Source organism: Vulpes lagopus, chromosome 18 (genome assembly GCF_018345385.1).
Source record: "Vulpes lagopus strain Blue_001 chromosome 18, ASM1834538v1, whole genome shotgun sequence".
Classification (NCBI taxonomy): Eukaryota; Metazoa; Chordata; class Mammalia; order Carnivora; family Canidae; genus Vulpes; species Vulpes lagopus.
In genome coordinates this window covers 7,941,327-7,962,839 of record NC_054841.1, presented here as the reverse complement: position 1 = coordinate 7,962,839, position 21,513 = coordinate 7,941,327, and the positions used below count along the sequence as shown (strand labels likewise).

General features: G+C 41.5%; 1 protein-coding gene across 10 annotated transcripts in view; it reads right to left on the bottom strand.

The window, feature by feature from the left end:
* The window catches only part of BCAS1 (brain enriched myelin associated protein 1), a 98,173-nt gene that overhangs the window by 27,770 nt on the left and 48,890 nt on the right, over nt 1-21,513 (bottom strand). For 6 of the 10 annotated variants that reach the window (XM_041733358.1, XM_041733359.1, XM_041733363.1 and 3 more), the window contains exons 5-8: nt 14,174-14,332; nt 12,490-12,534; nt 10,003-10,137; nt 5,577-5,753 (exon numbers count right to left, since the gene is read on the bottom strand). In XM_041733358.1, coding sequence (XP_041589292.1) covers nt 5,577-5,753; nt 10,003-10,137; nt 12,490-12,534; nt 14,174-14,332 — 516 coding nt within the window. The remainder of the gene's footprint in view (nt 1-5,576; nt 5,754-10,002; nt 10,138-12,489; nt 12,535-14,173; nt 14,333-21,513) is intronic. The other 4 variants (XM_041733360.1, XM_041733362.1, XM_041733367.1 and 1 more) reach the window with 1 other exon arrangement.

The window sequence follows — 21,513 nt, the reverse complement described above, 5'->3', positions numbered from 1 at the left end:
CATCTCTTCTCTTGGATTCCAGGCAAGGAGCTCTTCCACATATTCACTCTGTTCCAAGTCCTGTGTTTATTTTTACCTTTAAAACATTCAGTGGAAGGGGAGAAAGGACTCAGCATTCACAAATATGTCTTCTGCATTGTGCAAACAGATTGTATACCTGTATAGACATTGTATATGCAGGTGCTTTGTAGACACCATCTCCCTGAGAGTGGCCCCCAGCATGCTCATCTACACAGCGAGAAATAGAGATATAGGGAGGTAAAGTCATTTGTTCAAGGTGGTCCAGCTAGGAAGTGGTGGAAATGGTTCTAAGAGCCAAGTTTTCCCTCTGCCGTAATGATTTCAAGGGTCAGAACGGTTTTTTACTATTTTTTTTTTTTTGCATTACTAAAAACACATTTTTTAGTAATGGTGTGAGCTTCTTTCTCCAAGACCAGATTGGCTTTCTCTCTAGATGAGATTTTCAGCTTGGATCATTTACAACTGTATTTCTATTGAACCCAGCCTTTGAGCCAAGCCTGGATCTCACAGGCCATGTGTATCTGCACCCAGCATGGTTTCCATGCTCAACACACAATGACAAATGAAAGCCTCGGGAAGCTTCTTCCTTTTCTCCTTATGTGTAGAAAGCCTATGAGCGGAGAAACCAGAGGCACCAGATTGCAACCCGCTTTTCTCCACTGGCAGTGGGTCCCGTGTGATTGATAAGCTCTGGGCTGGAGGGCAGAGGACTTGATTCTTCCACCTGGGAAATGTGTGCAGGTGGGGAGATTGCACGGCGCTGCTGACGGAGCAGCTCACTTCAACGTAGACGAGGGAGACTTTTTAAGCGCAAGGGCCACCTGTGCAAAGTGAAAAGTGTTTGTTGGGTGCTCAGGCGCTCCAGTCAGAACATGATAAGGTGAGGGGCTAATCGGGAAGTGCACAGAGTTCAGGATTCCCATTCAAATCTCAAGCCCGGAACCTTCTGGTCTTCTTCAATGAACTGGACATCCAGCTGTTACCTGCTGAGCCTACAAACTACCCGGCCTCGTTCACCATAACAACAATTCTTTAGTTTGAAACTAAAGGCTCCTGTTGGGGCATTTATATTTTGGAGAATAAGGACCCAAACACAGCCCCTGAATGCATCAGTATAAACTTGCAGAGCAAGGGGTCCTGTCCTTTGAAGAGTACAATGAAGAAAGAATGTTTCTTTAAAATATTGTCACATGGTAACACTTAAGCCAACAGACATCCCTGTTGCTAGCATGTCTTCTGGAAGCATCATTTTGATCATGTGACAGCTGTTCCGAGTTCACTGATTTCACAGCGGCCCTAAGACCTTTCCTCAAGCCGAGACATTTCAGCCCGCCTTTCAAGTGCTGCCGTAATTGTCCAGCCATATGCCAGACTCTCTTCCCCAGGATTCCTGTGGATTTGGGGATCAAATACAGGAACCTGCACTTGAAGCAAGTAACTCAGATGATTCAGAGGATTTTTAAAGTTCTTTTGGTCTGTTTGGACTTACCCCGACTGCTGCCTTTTCTAAACACATGTAGCACTTTGTAACCTGCACACAACACACTGACACTGGATCCTAACATCATTGTTTTGGAACCAGGGCTAGTCACTCTGCACTCTCTTCCCAATAATCACAAAAGGTAGGTGTCACTGCCTGCTTCCAGAGCAGAGGAAAGCAAGGCGTGGAGGGTTTAAGTGAGCCGATGACATCAGCAAGAGCTGAGATTGGATGATGTGTCTCTTTGGCTCCAGAGCCCCCATTATTTTGCACGACATCATTTGTGTCCTCCAAAGGAAAGCAGGAAAAGCACTGTTTTGAAGACATTCCAAATGTATTATTTACGAATTGTGTGCATGCATAGGTACACACACATTTGCACGTGCATGCATGTGTATCTACCTCGTTCCTCCAAACGGACTTCAGGTGTTTCAATAGCAGAATCCATGAGTCTTAGACTCATTTTGTACCTTGGGCGCTCTTGACACCCGATGCCCCACGTGGATTGGATATTTAGATCAGAACCAGCAACTGTTCATACCTGAAGAAATGATAAAACTGTTCGTTGAGCACTTACTATGTCTGAGGGTCTCTCTGTGTACACTTAATGGAGTGTCATAACAGCACAGTGAGATAAATGTGTCCCTATTTACACAAAAGGAAACAGAGGCTTTGAGGGGTCAAGCAGTTTGTCCAAGGCTATGCAGTCCAATCTTTCTGGTTCTGTCTGGAATGTGAGATTTGCCACATGCCAGAATTTTCAAGATCATCTATTCCAACCCTTTTCCTTCAACAGATGAAGAAAAGAAAACGTGAACAGGATGAGTAACTTTTGTGAGGTCACAGAGCAAATGGTACCCCAGAGAACTCAGAACAATAAGGGACATAAGTCCTCCAGGATATTGAATTTTAAACATTTTTTGGCAAATACAACTAATTTGAAACTAATTTTCTCAAAGGCTATTTGTGTTATTTTTGTCCTATAATCAGAATGACTTCAGCAATCAAGACTATAAATCAAAATAACTTAGAATTTCCTGTCCACAGTACATTAGGGGTAAAATTTTATTCCTGATGTTCACATTCTAGATGTATATGGTTCAAAGTCAGCTTATCAGGGAGGAAGACAGAACATGAGAGACTCCTAACTCTGGGAAACAAACTAGGGGTGGTGGAAGGGGAGGTGGGCGGGGGGTGGGGGTGACTGGGTGGTGGGCACTGAGAGGGGCACTTGATGGGATGAGCACTGGGTGTTATTCTATATGTTGGCAAATTGAACACCAATAAAAAATAAATTAAAAAAAATAAATAAAAGCTTTCCAGTTAAAAGAGGAGAAGAAAGAGAGCTTGGGTTAGTGGAAAGATCAAGATTTTTTTTTAGCATTTCTCTGTTTGCTTTTCAGAATTTTTACAACAGTGATTTTATAACCAAAGCTTATCTAATTTAAATAAAAGAAAATGAAGATGTTGTATATGCAGATGGTTTGTAGACACCATGTTCTTTTTGTTTTTGACTAGAACATAAGTCCCCTCACCCCTTGAGAGTGTAAGCTACCAAAGGGCAGCAATCTGTTTGCTGGTATCTTTTTAATGCCTTAGCACAAAGCATTTAGCACAAAAGCATCTCTGCAGAAAGGAGACTTCAAATACTCTTGCATGAGTGAATCGTTCCTATTTTACTTCCATAGAGAGCTGTTCTTTCTGGTCGGATGGAGGAAGGAAAAGTAAGATTTATGGGTGATTTGAGTTTTAGCTTCTCTTCATTATTTTTATAATCTACTAAAGAAATAAAGCCAGATAATGGTGAAAAATTAAAAAAAAAAAAAAAACAGCGAGACTGAACTAACTACATGAAATTCGACCATTAGGGAAAGAATGTCAAGTGGTCCTCTTCCCCCCCCTCCCCCAATGGAGATAGCTTGAATTTCAAAAAGGAACCAATGTATGCCTTATAGGCCCCAAAGATAAGGAAAGATGGAGTATTTGTGGCTTAGTAGCTCAGAAACTTCCCCAAATCAGAGGGTATGGAGAGATTGAGAGGTGGCCATGGTCAGTGTATCCAGCCTCCTGAGCACACGGGAGAAAAATGACATAGGTCCAAAGGGCCATTCACTGGTCACTTTTACTCTAAGCATGAAGTTGGGGGTTTTGCAGGCATAATTTCATCTGATCTTCATTTCTATGATGAGGTACTATTATTATCTACATTTTACAAATGAGGAAACTGAGGCAGCTCATCAGGGCTCATCTGTCCAATTCCAAACTTACATAAGTGTTCCTCAAGCTTCAGTCATTTGCCAGCCTCCTATATGGTTCTGGCCACATTTCATGTACCATCTATGGCAACTATGGAGTGTTTACTGCTCAGATTTCCCCACTAGAAGGGCAGCTCCTGGCCTGCACCCCTTGGCATCCGCTACAGAGCTAATGCTGAGGCTGTGTTTTTGCCGCCTGCTCCCAGGTGATTCTGGAATCATTCTTGCTCAACACGGGACTTGGGATTTGCCATTGGCTCAGCACCACCCTTAGTCCCTGGCTTTTCCAACCTTCTCCTCCTTCCTTCCCTCTCTCCCTTTGGCCGTGTCAGACCCTCACTGTGGTCTGAAGGCTCCCTCTCCCTACTCCTGTCCCCTCCCCTTTATCCTTCACGGTGCTTTCCTACGGTAAATCTATTGTATATCGATCCCGTCTGTGTCACTCCTTGGAGGATCCAAATTTACGATCATGTACTTAAGATCAATACATCCATTGTGTGACACTTTTCTTTTAATTGGATTACTTCTTAACCTAAATGTATATATATATATATAGTCTCACCTCAAGCAAAATGTCTATTAAATCTTGAGTTTAATGTGCTAGCTCAGTGTTTCTAACGCATTTTAAGTATATATAATTTTTAAAATAAAGGATGTTTGAATGTGGGTTGCCTAAGTCATCTTCCTGGCCACCAGTATGCACATATGATTCACTTGGGAACTTTTCCCTACATTATATTGCTGATAAAAGATTTTTAAAAATAAGTAATTGGTGGTTGGGAAGGAAGGAGGATTAGAACAGAATGCCAAATGACATCACCCAAAGTTTTCATTAAGTATTGAAGTTTGTGTTCTGGGCTGAACCCAGAAGGAAGATTTCTGTACAATGGAAAGCCAACAGTTCTAGAATCTGGCTGGATTCTGGACCAAAGAATAAAGCAAGCACTGTAGGGGCATCTGTGTTCATTACCTGACTTGCAGCATGTGCTGCATGCTAAGTGGCATGGATGTTTTGAAGAAATTACTAATTAGATTTTTTTTTCAGCTCTATGAATTATGTTCCACTGTCTCACCCACAACTTCTTGCTCATCTTTTGGCCACATTTAAAAGAGGCAAGAGTTCTGAACATGTGTGGCAGCTGGGGTGTGCTCAGCAATGATGACTGAGGACTAGCTCTCAGACTGACTCAGCCCCACCCACCAAACTCCCTTGTATGCCACCTTAGTTTAGAAGGAAAAAAAATAGACAATATTTTGAATGCTCCTCTCCCAGAGCACATTGTGTGCTTGTTCTGGTGGTGAATGGTGGACACCTTGGTTTTCCAAAAGGAGAGTAAGCTTTCGTGGTTCATAATGACTGATTATGTCTTGCTGGGAAAAGAGAGAGGGAGCTCAGAGGTGGTTCAGCTTGCCAGGGTCGGTGTGTGGGGGGGGGTGGTCAGTCTCAGAGGAATCCAGGAGGAAGCCAGAGTACTAAGCCATTTTGGAAAGAAAATGAAATCATGAAATACCACAACTGTCTGTCATGAACCGGAGTGACTCCAAGAATGAAAAAATCTACTTGTTTATTTCCTTTTCTTTCCCATGAAGCACATGCTTCTTTTTTTTTTTTTTTTTTGAAGCACATGCTTCTAACACCATAGGCACTTCACGCTTCCCAGGAGTAAATGACAAGTCTTCAACTCAATGGCTATTTGAGTCATTTTGGGGAAGAAAAAATAAACTCTGTACTTTCTGAGCACATGGATTAGCCCAACTGAAATAATTTCTCCAGTCACCCTAGCCCCAACTACTCTGCAGGTCTTGAAAACAGGACTTACCTTTTTCCAGAACAGTTTGCCCAGAGGCAGAGAGGTGGGACCTCCCTTTTCCTTGGCAGCTTCCTTTGCAGTGTCTGTGGATGTAGGGTTCTTGGCTGCTCCTCTGGTCTCCTGGGATATAAAGTTCGCTTTGTCTGACTTGACGTCGGATGAAGTAGCAGGCGACTTTTCAGCACCCTACAGAGTTTAAAAAAAAAATTAGACTGATCTCAGGATTTCAAAAGTGTGAAAGATCTCTTTTTTATAAGCATAGGCTAAGGTTACGCATGTTAATTTTCTTTTTTAAATTTTCTGTACTTTTAAAGATTCTATGCGAATGAGATTTGTGTTAAAATTTTGGAAAAAGTCAAGATATTTTCCCTTTGCAAAAGAATATTTTATGTTCATGTAAGTCATTAGGAATCAAGGTGCTGGTAAGAGGTACTTTTTACTGTGAGGACATTAATCTGTATTAAGGCCATGGGTCTTCAAATAGGTTTGATCATGTTCCCATCAGTAAAAACAGTTTGAACATACACCTCTAATACATGCATATTTGTTTATATTATAAGCGTGTACTATTTTATCAATCCAAATGTGAAATTAAAGGAGGTTAAAATAAATATAAAGGATATAATTTCCAACTTTTAACTTTGATTTAATAATCCCAATCAAAGGTACCAGTGCCAGGCACTGTTCTAAACCATTGAATGTTCTAACAACAGTTCTATGAGGAAGGGACTAATTATTATGTTCATTTTACAGATAGAGAAATCTTGGTCCTAGGTGGCTCAAAAGCTTTCCCACCACTACACCAATAAGGGGACAGAGTTGACATAAAAATCCCAGGAATCTGGGCAGCCCGGGTGGCTCAGCGGTTTAGCGCCACCTTCAGCCCTGGGCATGATCCTGGGGACCTGGGATCGAGTCCCACATCGGGCTCCCTGCATGGAGCCTGCTTCTCCCTCTGCCTGTGTCTCTGCCTCTCTCTCTCTCTGTCTCTCTCTCTGTCTCTCATGAATGAATACATAAATAAAATCTTTAAAAAAAAATCCCAGGAACCTGATACCCAAACTCAAGCTCTTACTACCTCCTCCGTCCTATACTCCCTCCAACAAAACAAGATCTCCCCACTCCCTACGCTATTGTACCCATCCAGGGGGAAAATAGCTTAAAAAGCTTCACATTGGGAAGGTGATAATGTCAAAAAGATTGAGAGACACATCTACACTCATCAGTTTCATTGGGAAATGGGCACTTTTCTTCTCTGCACTGGGAAAATGCCCAGAGACTCTTGAAGAACATAACAGGGAGATGACTCTACTAGATATAGAATAATACAACTGTAATATATCCGTGCAGTTGTTTGTTGAATATGCATCTCATTGGCTTTGAGGGGAAGAGCCATTGCTTTGGACATCATTACCTCCCTAGCTCCCATCAGGCCCAGTGTCTGCCACAAAATAGGCACTAACTAAATAACTAAATTATTGTATAGAGAGGACCAGAGAGAAATGCCCACACAGGACCCTGCCATGTTATGTGTCTATCTACCCTCCCCTTCCTTACCGGGCTATGGAGCCAGAGACGACCAGTAGTCTTTTCTCCCTGTCCACCCAATTCTTCACTTCCCAAAGAAGTACCCCAGATGGCATTCCGCCAGCATCAACTGAATTAATACTCTTTGTCTGCATTATGGAAGAGATCACAAAAACTCTGTGTTTTGGGAGTCAGTCTCATGGAGAGGGTTGCCGGATGTGTAGCCAATACTCTCAATAATAAGAATATAAGATACTTAGTTAATTCGAATTTCAGATCAGGGCAGAATAATTTTGAAGCATAAGAATGTATGTCCCTAGAACTGCCAGGGGCCTTTTTATAGTCATACTGAGGAATTATCTGCTTTCTGAAATTTGGATGTAACTGAGCGTCTGTATTTTATCTGGCAAGGCCACCCATGAAATTCTAACATATTAGATTTGGAGATTGCAGAGCAAATGACCTTACCTTCTTCCCCACTACATTTTCTTCTTGTTTCACATTTGGGGCTGGGAGAGGGGAGGGGTTAGTTAGATGTGTAAACATTGCACCAAGAAGTGGAAAACAATGAATGTGCGGCAGAGCTTATGAATCACATGAGCCAGCCACTAATATTTTAGCTGCCCTGCAGACAAGCTGGAATCAGGAAAACCTGAGTGGGGAGAGGAGCATTTCTGGGCATGGCAAAAAGAAAAAAAATAAATTAATACCCTCAAACAATGCCTTGCCTTGTGTGCATGCTGTCATGTTCAATGTTTGAAGAACATGTGAAGAAGTCTGATTCTGAAGCATAGCATGTGGTTAAGCCAAGAGCAAAAGATCTCAGTTTAGCAAAGGAAAGCTGACACTTTCATTATTTATAATTATAAGCTTATTTCACTTATTAATTCTGGGACTCCCCACTTTTTTAAGCTAAGAAAAAACATTTTTAAGAAAATCCTTTTTACAGGAAGAAAAAGTGAAATACGGAGAAATGAATCTAGGGGTTGATCACAATCAGTCACCACTGCATTTTATTTTTTTAATTGCAAAACCAGCAGATGATGTTTTTATCCTTAAATTTTCTTGGATTTCCTCTTTTCCGTACTAGGTTACAACGAAATTGAGGATGAGCAGCACACCTCCTGTAACCATGCGACAATCTGTGTGCTCAGTTTTAATGGCCCTATTTTCTTATCTTTTTGGATGACAGAATTATAAAATGAGGTAAAAGCCAAGAAGCTCTACCAAACTGCCGCGTGAATGAGAACTGAGAACATTTGGGAAGTATCTCCTTACTTTACCTAAAAAAGGCAAAACCTTAAAGTCCGGAAAGGGGAGCTGCTCCTACCACCATCACCTCCCGACCCACCCAGCTCCAGCGTTCCCCTGAAACCTCTCTTTGCCCAAAACCCAACTCAGTGGCAGGAGGTGAGGCCAGTGGTCTGGGGAGACCTTGGGAATAGGGAACGTGGGTGGTCCCCCCTTTGTGGAGGCAAGAGATTCTGGAAACTAAGCTGTGCATGAAATGAATGCCATCTGAGGTACAGATATGAGGGGGAAAGTCGCACACTTTGTAAACTTTCAAGGCCCCCAACTCACAGAGGCTCCAAGTGGGAATTCAGCTGGGTTTCTCTGCACAAGGTCTATGACACACTTCACTGGCAGTTACCAAATGGTGTCCCATGTACAGTGGTACCACTTTTTAATCTCTACCCACCCCCACTGCAATTTCTATCCTTCCACCCCTTCTGTCTTTAGAAAACAAAATAAGCCTGTATGGAAATTAAAGGGTAACTTCATAACATAGTTTGCTTATGCAAATATAGATTCAGCCAGGAGATCTTTCTATGGAGTTTTTATTTGCATGCACAATCCTGGGGTTTTAACATCCAGCTGGGGTAGTGTTTTTTTTTTTTAAATAAGTTTATTCAACTTAGTGGTGAATGGTTGATGTTTTAAACAAATGTCCAAGCATGCTGGCTCAGTTCAGGGATCTTAACCACTGGTTTCAGGCAAACACTGGCATCTTCTTAGACATTAAAAAAGTGAAACCTCGAAAATTCACTTCTGTGCTGCCCTCACTTGGAGAGGACATGGAGATAGAATTTGCTCTGCTTTCATTCATTGTTTTTGTTGTGCTTGGGCTTTTGTTTGGGGTCAGTATGAGCTTGTTAAGACAGAGAATGGATGGAACAGACCACAGAAAGATAAAATTATTTTCTTGAGGTTAGAAAAGTATTTCCCAAATTGTAGGAAGCATACCATTGGTGGGATCACAGATAATTTTAGGTCGAGCAGAGATACCACGTTAAAAAACATTAAAATGGAGAAAACTTTTTTTTTTTTCCTTTCCAACTCTCATCTAATCTTTCTAAGAACATTCGGAGGAAAAAGTCTGATGCTCGTACATCTTTAACATTTTTCTATTGCTGGCAAATTGCATCTTAATAAAGCTAGAATGTAATTATTTCTTTTATTAGCCATATTAATGGTTACCTCTTTATGAAAAATGACTCCAGTTTTCCGTGTATGTTATAATATAAAGCTTTCTTTAAAGATATCTTTAAATAAGATATGAGTCCATTGTAATATAAAAAGATCAACTACTGAATACTATATGTGATGAAAATGGTGAAGATGGTATGCATACTTTCGACATTTGGGAAACACTAAGTTAGAAGCATAATCTCAGAACCCTGGTCCACACTAGGAAAAAACTAGTCAGATGTCGGTTTGTAATTACGGAGACTTAAAAGAATCAATGAAATTTGATTCACATCATTTTTAATTCCCTTTCATGACCCCACCCACACAAGGCTGTCTTCCCTGAAGAGGAGCTGAGGGGACAAAGGACAGCCACATGTACCATGTGATGAAGACCAGGGTTCTTCTTCTTTTTTTCTTTCTAATTGAACAAGATACAGACCTTATGCCTAAGGAATTTTCTAAACGCAAATCCTAGCCTGGGGCTGTGCAGGTGCTTTTTCTTGGTGCCTTTAGCTTGGTTCTCACAGGTCTTCTGTCCTGCTTGGCCATCACAGACACTTTCTGCTTTGGATGCCTTTTGGGCAACAGCAGTGACGCCTTTAGAACTTTGTTTTTAAACAAAATCCATTTTCCCCCCTGTTGCTTTGAAGCGCATTGAAGGACTTTGACAATTAACTCTGCTATATCACCCCCACCTCTCAACCACAGCATTCAATCAGGCGGATGTTTCTCTTTTTGAGACTCTCCAAGACAATTTGCTACACAGCATATTCACAGTCCATTTCAAGTACAGTTGCTTTTCATCAGGGTGACCTATTTAAATGACCCAGATTAACACAGCTCCATTTGCTAAAGACAATGACAGGACATCTAAACTCCGTCTTTTTCAGATGAAAAAGAGAGAGCACAGTTCTTATTTGATAGTTTTAAATATCTAAATGCTATTGTCATGGGAAAGAAAAAGATACATGAAAACAACGAATTTATTTTTGCATCCTGGAGTCAAGGCAAACCCTGCCTCGAGTGGCTTGCTTTCTCCAACCAATCTTAGGAACTTCAGGGGAGCAGTGTTACCCGCAAAAATTCCAGCTGGCTTCTCTATGGGCAGATCTCCCAGACAGGAGAAGTGTCTACCATGTGCCAGTCCACTGAGCCAAAGTTGGGGGAGATTGGAGCTGAAACAGCCCAGCAACAACCATTCAGAATTGTCGACTCAAGTTACAAATGGCTGGGGATTTTGTGCAGGGTGTGGAGTGTGCTCAAAATTGTCAGGGCCAAATGCGAAGATGAACAGTGTAGATGCTCCAAAAGCAAGAATCCAAGAAGTTTTGTACAAAGAAAGATGTTAAGAATGCAGGTTTGTGGAAAGAGGTGGTTTGTGTCATAGACAACCTACATTCACAAACCCTCCCCTGAGACTCTGCTCTGCTAGCAGTGACCCTGATCTCTCTGGGCAAGGTAGTGAGATTTTATCAGCTGGATATGTGCACTTGGGGCCACATTCTGGTGGGGAAGAGTCTTGGTGCATGGGCAGCTGAGGAGAATGAGTGCATCACGTCACCTGGGAAGCCACACAACACACCCACATACCCCACTGTTTATAGCCTATTGTGCTGACTATGGGGCTTCAAACAATGCAAGACACAAGAATCAAAAGAGAAACATTTGGACCCAACTATTCATTGAACTTGACCCTAGCTGCCTTGTAGCAAAAGACTAATTTTATAGGAAAACACATATAGATACCTCAGAGGTATATTTTTTTTCTAATGGAAGAAGAACATTGTAGAAGAACCAGTCAAGACACTGCAAATGTAATCACGGCGTTCAATACATCCTGCGGCCATTATGGAAATAGGGATCACCTACATTTGAATAGAGTTCCATGGTACCAGGCATTGCACACCTTCATCCAATGCTGGGGTGGGGAGACAGAATTTTTCTTGTCCTGGTTTTGCAGATGTTGAGATTTGGATTCAGATGGATTTGGATCACATCACACAGCCACTGTGTGGCTGGACTAGAGCTCAAACTTAGGCCTTGAGATAAATTCTAGGATCCTTTTCCCAACCTGGCCCCTTCAAATATTGGTAACAGATGTGCCGGGTTGGCCAAGCCATTTATTGGGTCCCAGTGTCTTTCAAAGCACTTTCAGTTATCAAAAGAAGGGCGCAAGACACTTATCTGTCACCAAGCTAAACTTTCCTCACGATTCCCGTGAAAGTTAAACCATGTGTTCCATTAAGGGATAATCAGTTCTGTCAAGTGTAAAGGAAAACATCTCTAGAAAGTAGTTGTTCCAAACACAATTTGAGGGGAATTGGTTGGATTTCTAGGATGACAGTGAATAAATTTAGACTCTCTAGAGCATCCTAACTCTAAACATTCCTTCCCTTGGCAAGTGTCCCATGGTGACTCTTTCATTTCACCAAACAATTGCCTTTGTGGCGGAGATTTATTTTTCCCAAATTACATGAAAAACACAGAACATATTTTTTAAAAACCAAAAACAGAGCAGCTCACTTCTACTTTAAATTGCGGCTCACCTCCTTCTCATTTCCAGTGGCTAATTTGTACTATATTCCTGGATTCTCAGATCTCTCCACACACAATTAGAGACTAACATGATATATGGTTATTAGTCTTCTGTTTTTATTTCATATATGAAATTGGTTATTGTGACATTATGTATCCAGACTTAGCATATATTTTAGGTTTTCCACTGAAATTTTCATTAAAATACCACTGACACAAATGAAACATTTTAAAGATAATCGAGCAGCACTATTAAATTGCTAAGTATGTATATAAATATATATGTACACACCCACCCACCCCACAAAATTCAAGAAACCAAGCAACAGACACAAATCCAAATCCAACCTCAGACACAAATCCAAACACGAACATACTTCAAACTACCTACCGTGTCTTCCAGATCTTTTTTTGTCTCAGCTTTGTTGGGCGAAACCTTAAAAGATTAAGAAAACGAAATATTAAAAATCATAGCTAGCTCCTTAGGGTGATTTGATTGCATAGATACACCATTTGGGGCGGCGGGGAGGCGGGGAGCGTGGTTCACTCTGCAGGTGAAGAATGTGGTGAGAAGTCCTTTTCAGTACAAAAGTGTTTTACCCCATTGAGTAGAAAGCCATGGACTTCTAGAGAATTTTCTAGGTACAAAAAAGTTTTTTAAAAATTAATGTTTTATCATAAAATGCATCAGACCTTATACGTTCACTAAGAGCTTGACCACATTCAAAACTCTCCTCGAAGGTCACGGACTTTCCATCACTTCTACCACTAACCCAAACAAATGCACAACCCTTTGGTGTTTGCAGAATATTCTGCTGACTTGTTGTTACCTTCCAATGTTCGTCTTGGGCTTTGGAAAGAACCCAAACACACTTGGAGCTGTCCCTTTGATTATGCATTCATGGATTCATTCACTGATTCATTCAGTCCTCTTGCATGTCGGACGTGTGCCAGGCTGTGGCTACCTTGAGGAGTCAGAGACAAGCAAGCATTCCAAGCCATGGGTCCCTGCCCGTGGGCAGTTAAAACGGTAGGTTCAGTTGTAACAGAATAGGATGTGATTTCTAGTTTATTTGCCATTCCAGTGGCAGAAGTGCTTTGATAGGTCGACAACTCAAAGGAGGCATTTTCCAATCATGTGTATGATCAATGGCCATAGACATGCAAGCACAGTAGAGTTCCATGACAACACAGCCCATGTCACCCAGCTTGGGCACTCGCTGTTTATGCCAAAGTTCCCAGCTCCAAGGGTTCCCTCTCTGAGAGCTCAATGTGACACAATTCCCTTGCAAAGCACATCTCATCCCCCTTCTCCAATGTTCCAGCGGCCCCATCATGATACCCCATTCAATGCAATAATGGGTATATATTACCCATATATATTTATATATGATATATGGTATATAAATATAATTTATATTTATATTTAATGTAATATATAAATATATAATATAATTATATATAATATAATAAATATTATAAATATATATAAATATATTAAAAATATATAAATTATTGGTTTTGGTTTTTTATCATGTTAGTCTTTAATTGTGTGTGGAGAGATCTGAGAATATAGGAATATAGTACAAATTAGCCACTGGAAATGAGACGGAGGTGAGCTGCAATTTAAAGTGGAAGTGAGCTGCTCTGTTTTTGTTTTTAAAAAACCAAAACCAAAAATATAAATATTTATATTATATATAAATTATATTATATTTATATTAATATGTAATATAATTTTATATATTACATTAATATACAATTACATTATTATATATGTATAATGTAATTATATTATTACATTAATAAGTATAATATATTTATATTATATATAAATGTAATTTATATATCATATGTTGTACCTATTATTATATATAATAAATTATATATTAATTATATTTTATATTATAATTTATAATATGTATAATTTATATAAATATATTATATTTATATAAAATATATTTATAATTATAAGTATATAATATAATTTATATATATAAAATTTTATATAATATATACAATTAACAGAACTTTTGAGCAATAGAATAAGGAAAGAAGGGGAGGCAACCACTCACCAGAGTTTTAAAGAAGCTCATGATGGAATTATTATTCTCGGTTGTGTTTGTTGTCTGGGGGTCCTCCTTTGCAGGATCCCGTTCTTCTGGGTTCCCGGGGACAGAGCCACTCACGGTGGGGATCTCCTGTGCTTCTCTCCCCTTGCTGCCAGCTATGTCCTAGGTGTAAAACAGAGTTTTCACCATGGCCTACTTGTTGAATGCAGACTCTCACAGTGATACTCTGGCTTCGCACCCCTTTCTCCCTTACCCCCTAATTCCAGCCATACTTCTTCTGCCCACGGGTGTGCAGAACAATCAGGAGCTTATGAGACTCACTCTTCCTTCCCCTCCTCTGCTTTCTAACATATTCAGCATTTGCAGTTAGTTGGAGGGACATTGTTTGGAGCTAGAGGGTAACAAACACAGCAGTGCACGTTGCATCCTGAACAAAACCCCTTTTCTCCCAATTCTACAAAGAGGTTGTGTGTGATGCCAATATTTCCCAACTTTGTGGTCACCTAGTCTAACGATCTGTACATTATCCCCAGAGACTCTGTTTGACTTGCCACGAGCCCCACAGTGCAAATCATACCAACTTTTCAAAAGTACTGATTTTTTTTAAAGATTTATGTACCTATTTTAGAGAGAGAGAGAGAGAGAGAGAGAGAGCAGGGGGAGGGGCCAAGGGAAAGAGAGAGAGAGAGAGAGAGAATCTCAAGCAGACTGCACGCTGTGAGAGCAGCCCAAAGTGGGACTCGATCATGACTTGAGCCAAAACCAAGGGTCAGATGCTCAACTGACTGAGCCACCCAGATGCCCCTAAAAGTACTGATGTTTTAAAATAATAGCTCTGTTTTGGGGATCTGGGAGTTTATTGGTGCAAGGAATGTAGTACAGGGACTGATTTTCTCCTCTAACTCACGCAGGAGGGCAGGATGCATTCCAAACCTGTATTCCTTTACCCATCTCTATGTCTATGACCCTGGGCTAGGGCAGGTTACCTCAAACCCATCCATTCTTCACTGACATCTTTCTGGGTCTTGAAATCCACAGCATCTATGCATTCCCTTCTCTGAGTTTCTATACACCTGTTCCCCTCGGCACTCACTTGGCATATAAGTTTGGTACACAAGACTAGCTTAATGCCAGAGGCCAGGCCAGAAGATTATGCATTAAAATAGTCTACTATTTTGGGGGCTTTTGTGAAATGGCCCTAAAAATAAAAATAAAACCCCACACACATTTTGATGAATATTCCAAAAGGTAACAATAACACATGTATTCCCCAGGGTTCCCTCAGCCCCAGCACTGTTTCTAAACAGAGAGATACTTCTTGAGAAATGCCTCAATAAAGATCTGGAACTACATAAAACTAAAAGCAGCTAAAATCCACGACCTTAACAAACTTGTTAGGATTTCTAGTTCATTCTAGGCAAAAACTGTTTTTGTTTTGGAAGAGATGCTCTTTAAAAAACAAAAACAAAAACAAAACAAAACAAAAACACGGGTTCTAGAATGAGTTGAACTTTTTTTTAATTCAAGATATAATTCAGATCCACATTGTGAAGGCAGAAGGATGGCTGAAAATTCTGTTTATAGCAGATGAGTGCAGGTGTACCTACAGGTGCCGTGATTTTGTTTTAGGTGGTGCGTGTGCATGCGCCCACACCAAGTTCGTGTTTCAGTGTGCTGTCGAAAAAATATTCCTAGCCTCGAACCTTTGGTACTATGGATATTTTTGCTTAGGTGTAGCTGAGTAAAAAGAAGACTTGAAATACAATTTGAGATAAAAAAAAAACAAACTATTACATAAATAATCAAACAGGTGTTTTGGGAGATGAGCCATTACGAAGGCGGTACAAGGAATAAATGTAACTGAGAAACGCCCCACTAGGTCTGCCTTACAGTGTGGCCTCGGACAGAGTGATTTCCATTCACTCATTTCCTCATCTTCGTTCACTAACTATGGGGGAACTCGGACTAGGCCCAGGTTGCAGAGAGACCACAGAGTGTTAGCCCGGGTTCCTGTTAGCCGGCGGCCCAGACTCCACTCCCTGCTCCTCCATCCACACCTGTGCAGTCCTGGGCATGTTCTCTAACATCTGTGCACCGGTGTGCTCATCTATAAAAGGAGAATAGTGAGCAGCACCCGCCTCTTAGGGTCATGGGGGCAGGAAATGGGATGGTCCACTAAAAGGACTCAGGACAAGGGGTAGCACCTGCTAAGCATTCAGGGAATGTTAGTGATTCCACAGTCTTCCTATTGCTGCCAGTCTCGTAGTGGATAAAGGCTGAGAGAGAGGACAGTCCTCTGATTAAAGGGCAAGTGTGCCCCTCTGGCTCACGGACGCTTAGTCGGGCTGCAGAGTAGAACCAACCACCTGGGCAGTTTTTAAGCCAATGCCCAAACCTATTCAGACCAATTAAATGAGGATTTCTGGAGGTCTGCAGAATCCCAGGGGATGGCCATGTGCCTCGGGGCTGAGAACAACTGGAAAAGAGGGAGGCGAAGGCCTGAGGGTGAAGCAGTGTTTGCCCTTGGCCATGGAGCCTGTCCCCGGTAGACCAGTGGAGGTGGTGGTGGTGGGGTGGGGTGAACTTTAGCCAGAGACAAGAGCATGAAAAATGCGGAGAGGATGAGGAGGGAACAGGGCTGGGGAAGGTTCGGGGTTAGGTTTTTCAGTTCCACTAACGTCGACACCCAGGGAACACTTAGGAACCTCCTGGAGATACCATGGGACACAGTGAAGTCCATCGAAGGGGGAATGGATTGGTGGGAGGTTGGGTGGTCCCCATGGGTTTAGGGGACCATCACGGAAAACCTGCCACTACGGCTATCCCCTGAGGGCGGCGGATGAGCATTAGTACCTCTTTCCCCAGGGTAAACCACTCTGAATGGAGGAGAAACAGTTCCACAGGGCTCCAGGAACGGAGGAGCCCTCCAACCCTCTCCTCCACGCCCTGGCATCTCCTCCTGACATCTCTGAAGATGCTGACCTCTGCCCCTCTGATTTCCCAGATGCAGCAGGCTCTCGAGTCTTGGACAGCAGCCGAGGGTAAGCCCCCCTGCTCAGGGCAAGGAGGGGGTTGGTCGGCTGGGGATCTTCCCCAGTGTGAGCTTCCCCAGTGGCCTTTCACCTTGAGATCCTCAAGCTTGAACTTGAGCCCTTTCCCTGAAATGGTTTTTCTTCTTCTACTGGCTTTTAAAGAGGACCTGACTTCTGCTTTCAGAAAGATAGAGAATATGAATGTTTCCTGATCCTCCCAGTGAGCACAATGGGAAATCCCAGGTTTCTCTCTGCAAGGCGAAGAGGAGAAGACAGACCGGCTAGGGAATGGAGGAACCACGCAGTGGGGAGTGCCCTGGGGTGTCTGTTTGCCTCATCGATCCTAGACTTGGAAACAGAGGAGCCACTGACCAAAAAAAGTGCTGCCAAGGAGACAGAAAAACGAGATCACTCACACATTGCTTGCTGATGGGCACATAAAATGGTACAGCCTCTCTGGAAAAGAATTTACCAGTTTCTTGACAAAGTAAATACACAACCGCAATACAACCCAGCAATTAATTGCATTCCTGGGCTGTTTTCACCAGTGAAATGAAGACATATATTCACACAAAAACCTACGCATGAAAGTTTATAAGCAACTACATTTGTAATAGCCCCAAACTGGAAACCACTGAATGTGTCTCAACGGAGGATTGATGAAACAAAATGAGGTCCCTCCATAGCACGGAATAGTATTCAGCAATAAAAAAGGAAGGAAAGGAACAATATGTTTTTTTTTTTTAAAGGTTTTATTTATTTATTCACAAGAGACACAGAGAGAGAGAGGCAGAGACACAGGCAGAGGGAGAAGCAGGCTCCATGCAGGGAGCCCGATGTGGGACTCGATCCCGGGACCCCGGGATCATGCCTTGAGCCAAAGGCAGATGCTCAACAGCTGAGCCTCCCAGGCGCCCCAAAGAACAATATGGATTTATAGACTCAATGACCTTGATGAGTGTCCAGAAAATTCTGCTGAAAGAAAGAAACCTGTCCAAAGAGTGTACATACTGTATGGCTCTATTTATATACCATTTTTGAAATGACCTAACTATGGAAATGGAGATCAGGTGAGTGGTTGCCAGGAGTTGGGAAAGGGGTGGTTGTGGGAGGGAAGTGGATGAGCCTAGAAGGGGACATCATGAGGTGTCCTTGTCCCGGTGGAAATGTTCTCCATGGGACTTGACCGATGTCAGTATCATGATTGTGATATTGTATCATACTTCTGCAAGGTGTTACCACTGAGGGACCCTGGATAAAAGGATTTCTTTGTATTATTTCTTACAACTGCATGTGAATCTACAACAGTTTCAAGATTAAAAATTTTCTAGGTGCACCTGGGTGGCTCAGTGGTTGAGCATCTGCCTTCAGCTCAGGGTGTGATCTGGGGGGCCTGGAATCGAGTCCCGCATCGGGCTCCTGCATGGAGCCTGCTTCTCCCTCTGCCTATGTCTCTGCCTCTGTGTGTCTCTCATGAATAAATAAATAAAATATTAAAATTTTTTTTTTCTTAAAAAGCTTTCTAGGGTAGTTCTAGAAGAGTAAGAATAAGAAGTGATAAAAAAAAATCCAACAATTCTGGAACAGGCCAATAAATTAGCATGGGCCATTAACACGTGAGATTAACCTCAAAGGTACATTAACCTATATTTCTACAAGCATAGAAATATTTACGTATTCCATGTGGTGGATTATTTTGCAGCCATGAATTCTTTGAGGAATGTAGAATGAGGAGAAAAAAAGGTCTATAATAATAATAATAATAATAATGACCAACCTTGATGTGTTAGGCCCTGCTAAACTAGTTTAGAAGGCCTCATTTCATTTGCACAAGGATTTCATGAAGTATATGTATTATATGCAGGTTTTGCTTTGTTTTGCTTTTTACTGATGAATAAATTGAAGCACGAAAAGGATAAATAACTTGCGTATGGTCATAGAGTAGAGCTGGATGTTGACTCCAGGCCCATATTATCTCAGAGGCAAAAAGCATGTGCAGTCCATGTTGCCCTGCCTCCACCAACCCCCTTCTTCAGGTGTTTCATCAAATATCATCTTTCTGCCAAGAGTTTTCCTATTTTAATTTCTCTTGTCCCTACTGCTCCCCGCTGCTATACAACACATTTTATCCAGAGACATAGGGGAATTGAGTGTACAATAAAGATGACACCTCAGACCTATCTTGAAGTGAAGAGCTGTTTCACAAAAGACACAGGGACAGCAAGGTGGTCATCTAAAGAAAAATTAATTTGATGTCCTAAATCAACCCTATGCAAAGAAAAAATCCAAATGGATAAAAACACTAGAAGAAAACATGGGGGAAAATATTTATATTCTATGATTTTGGATCGAGAAGACGTTTGTAACTGCGACTCAAAATCCAGATGCCATAAAAGGAAAGATTGAGAGGGGGAAAAAAAAATCCAAATGTTTGGAAACATTCCGTTGGGAGGCTGGTTTGGGAAGCCGACACTCTTATTCACTGCTGATTGGAATGTAAATTAGTTTGGTCCTGATTGAGGGCAATTTGGCATTATCCACCAACATTTTTTTTAAAAGAACAGACTCTTTTATCTAGCAATTCCCCTTCTAAGAGTTGACTCTAAACCCCAATTCACACACGTGTGAAAAAACAAATGCATGGAGTTATTTATTGCAGTGAGGCACTAGCAAATGTTGGGAAACCAGCCCAATGTCATTGTTAGGGTCTTGGTGAACTAGATCATGGCACATCCACACCCTGGCATACTACACAAGTGTTAGAAACGAGAAAGCGGTACAGATATCAAAATCGTGCTGACTGGAAAAAAAGCATGGACTAGAACAGAGTGTGTATTATATTAACTTCTGTGTAAAAAAAAGAAAAAGGAATGAAAAAGTATGCTTGTATTTGCTTATGTATGTGCTAAGAAACCCCGGAAGGATACACTTAAAAATTCAAACAGTGGTTATCTATTGGAGGTGGCATTGGTAGATAGATGTACCATTTCATAGTTTTTTTTTTTAAATTTTGAGCCAGGTATTAGGTATAAAAATCAAAATTAAAACAAAATGTAGGTGAGTGATTCCAAATTTTAAAAAAACACCCAGAGGGAGAAACTAAACCCAGTCAGAAAGATGATGCCTTACATATTGACTTATTTGTAGAACGATCTTTGTTCCTAACTACGAATATGTCTTTGCTATTCTCATCAGGCCTCCAGATCATTTTCAGCAAACAGAAATTTTAGACTGAAGCTCAAACGTTCCTCAGGAAATATCTGGAAACTTCTTTTATACAAACAGGTGTTCGTGGTGTCAGCTTGTTTTTCATCTGTGTGGAAGAAGCCTATTTCTCCCCCCTTGCTGTTGCCTCCAAAGGGCAAATAGGCAGCGACACTAGTTACGGGATCACAATTTGTCATGTTGAAAAATAATGCCGCGTTATCATAATTTGAGTGTTTATAATAAAAGCCATATGGAACTTCTGGCACCTTCCTTCGACTGTGAATTGTCAACTGCATTTCAGCCTCTTTAAGCAAGGTCTACGCTGTCAAAGTGAAAACATAAGACAGAATGGTCAAGGCCATGAAAGCCTTGTCTGGACCTATTAGTGATAAATGTCTCCCCCACCTAGGTTTCTTCACGGATGGTGTGCCCCTGGTTTCAGTTTGAATCCTTGTACCAAGGATCAGCGCCTAGTATACAGTTTAACACAGGAAAATTTGTCTGAAAGACCCCCGAATGGTACAGAAACCCATTACTCCATTCCTTTCCATGTGTTAGAAATTTGAGCCACATGCTGCCTGGGATAAAAGGGAAAGCTCTGTTTCCTCTCCCACTTGGATGCCCCCCCCCCCCCCAGCACAAAGGGCATCGTGTGCTCGGCAGCAATGGTCTCCAGACTGTCTTCCTCTGAGAGCACCGTCACCTGCATGGAGCCATTGTCAGATTGAGGGTGAAAAATGGAATTTGGTTAATTCTTGAAGATAGAATTTATCTCTCCGTTTGCTCAGAAGGGAAAGCAAATTAAGAAATAAGCAGGAACTCCAAAACCAAAGTCTACTAAAAATGCTTTGTGGAACTTCAAAATTATATGTCTATAATTTTGGAATTATATAATTTGAAAGAGGAAAACATATATATATATATATATATATACATATATATATATAATATTTATAGACAGGGATCCCTGGGTGGCTCAGGGGTTTAGCACCTGCCTTCGGCCCAGTGTGTGATCCTAGGGACATGAGATCGAATCCTGCATCAGGTTCCCTGCATGGAGCCTGCTTCTCCCTCTGCGTGTGTCTCTGCCTCTCTCTATGTCTC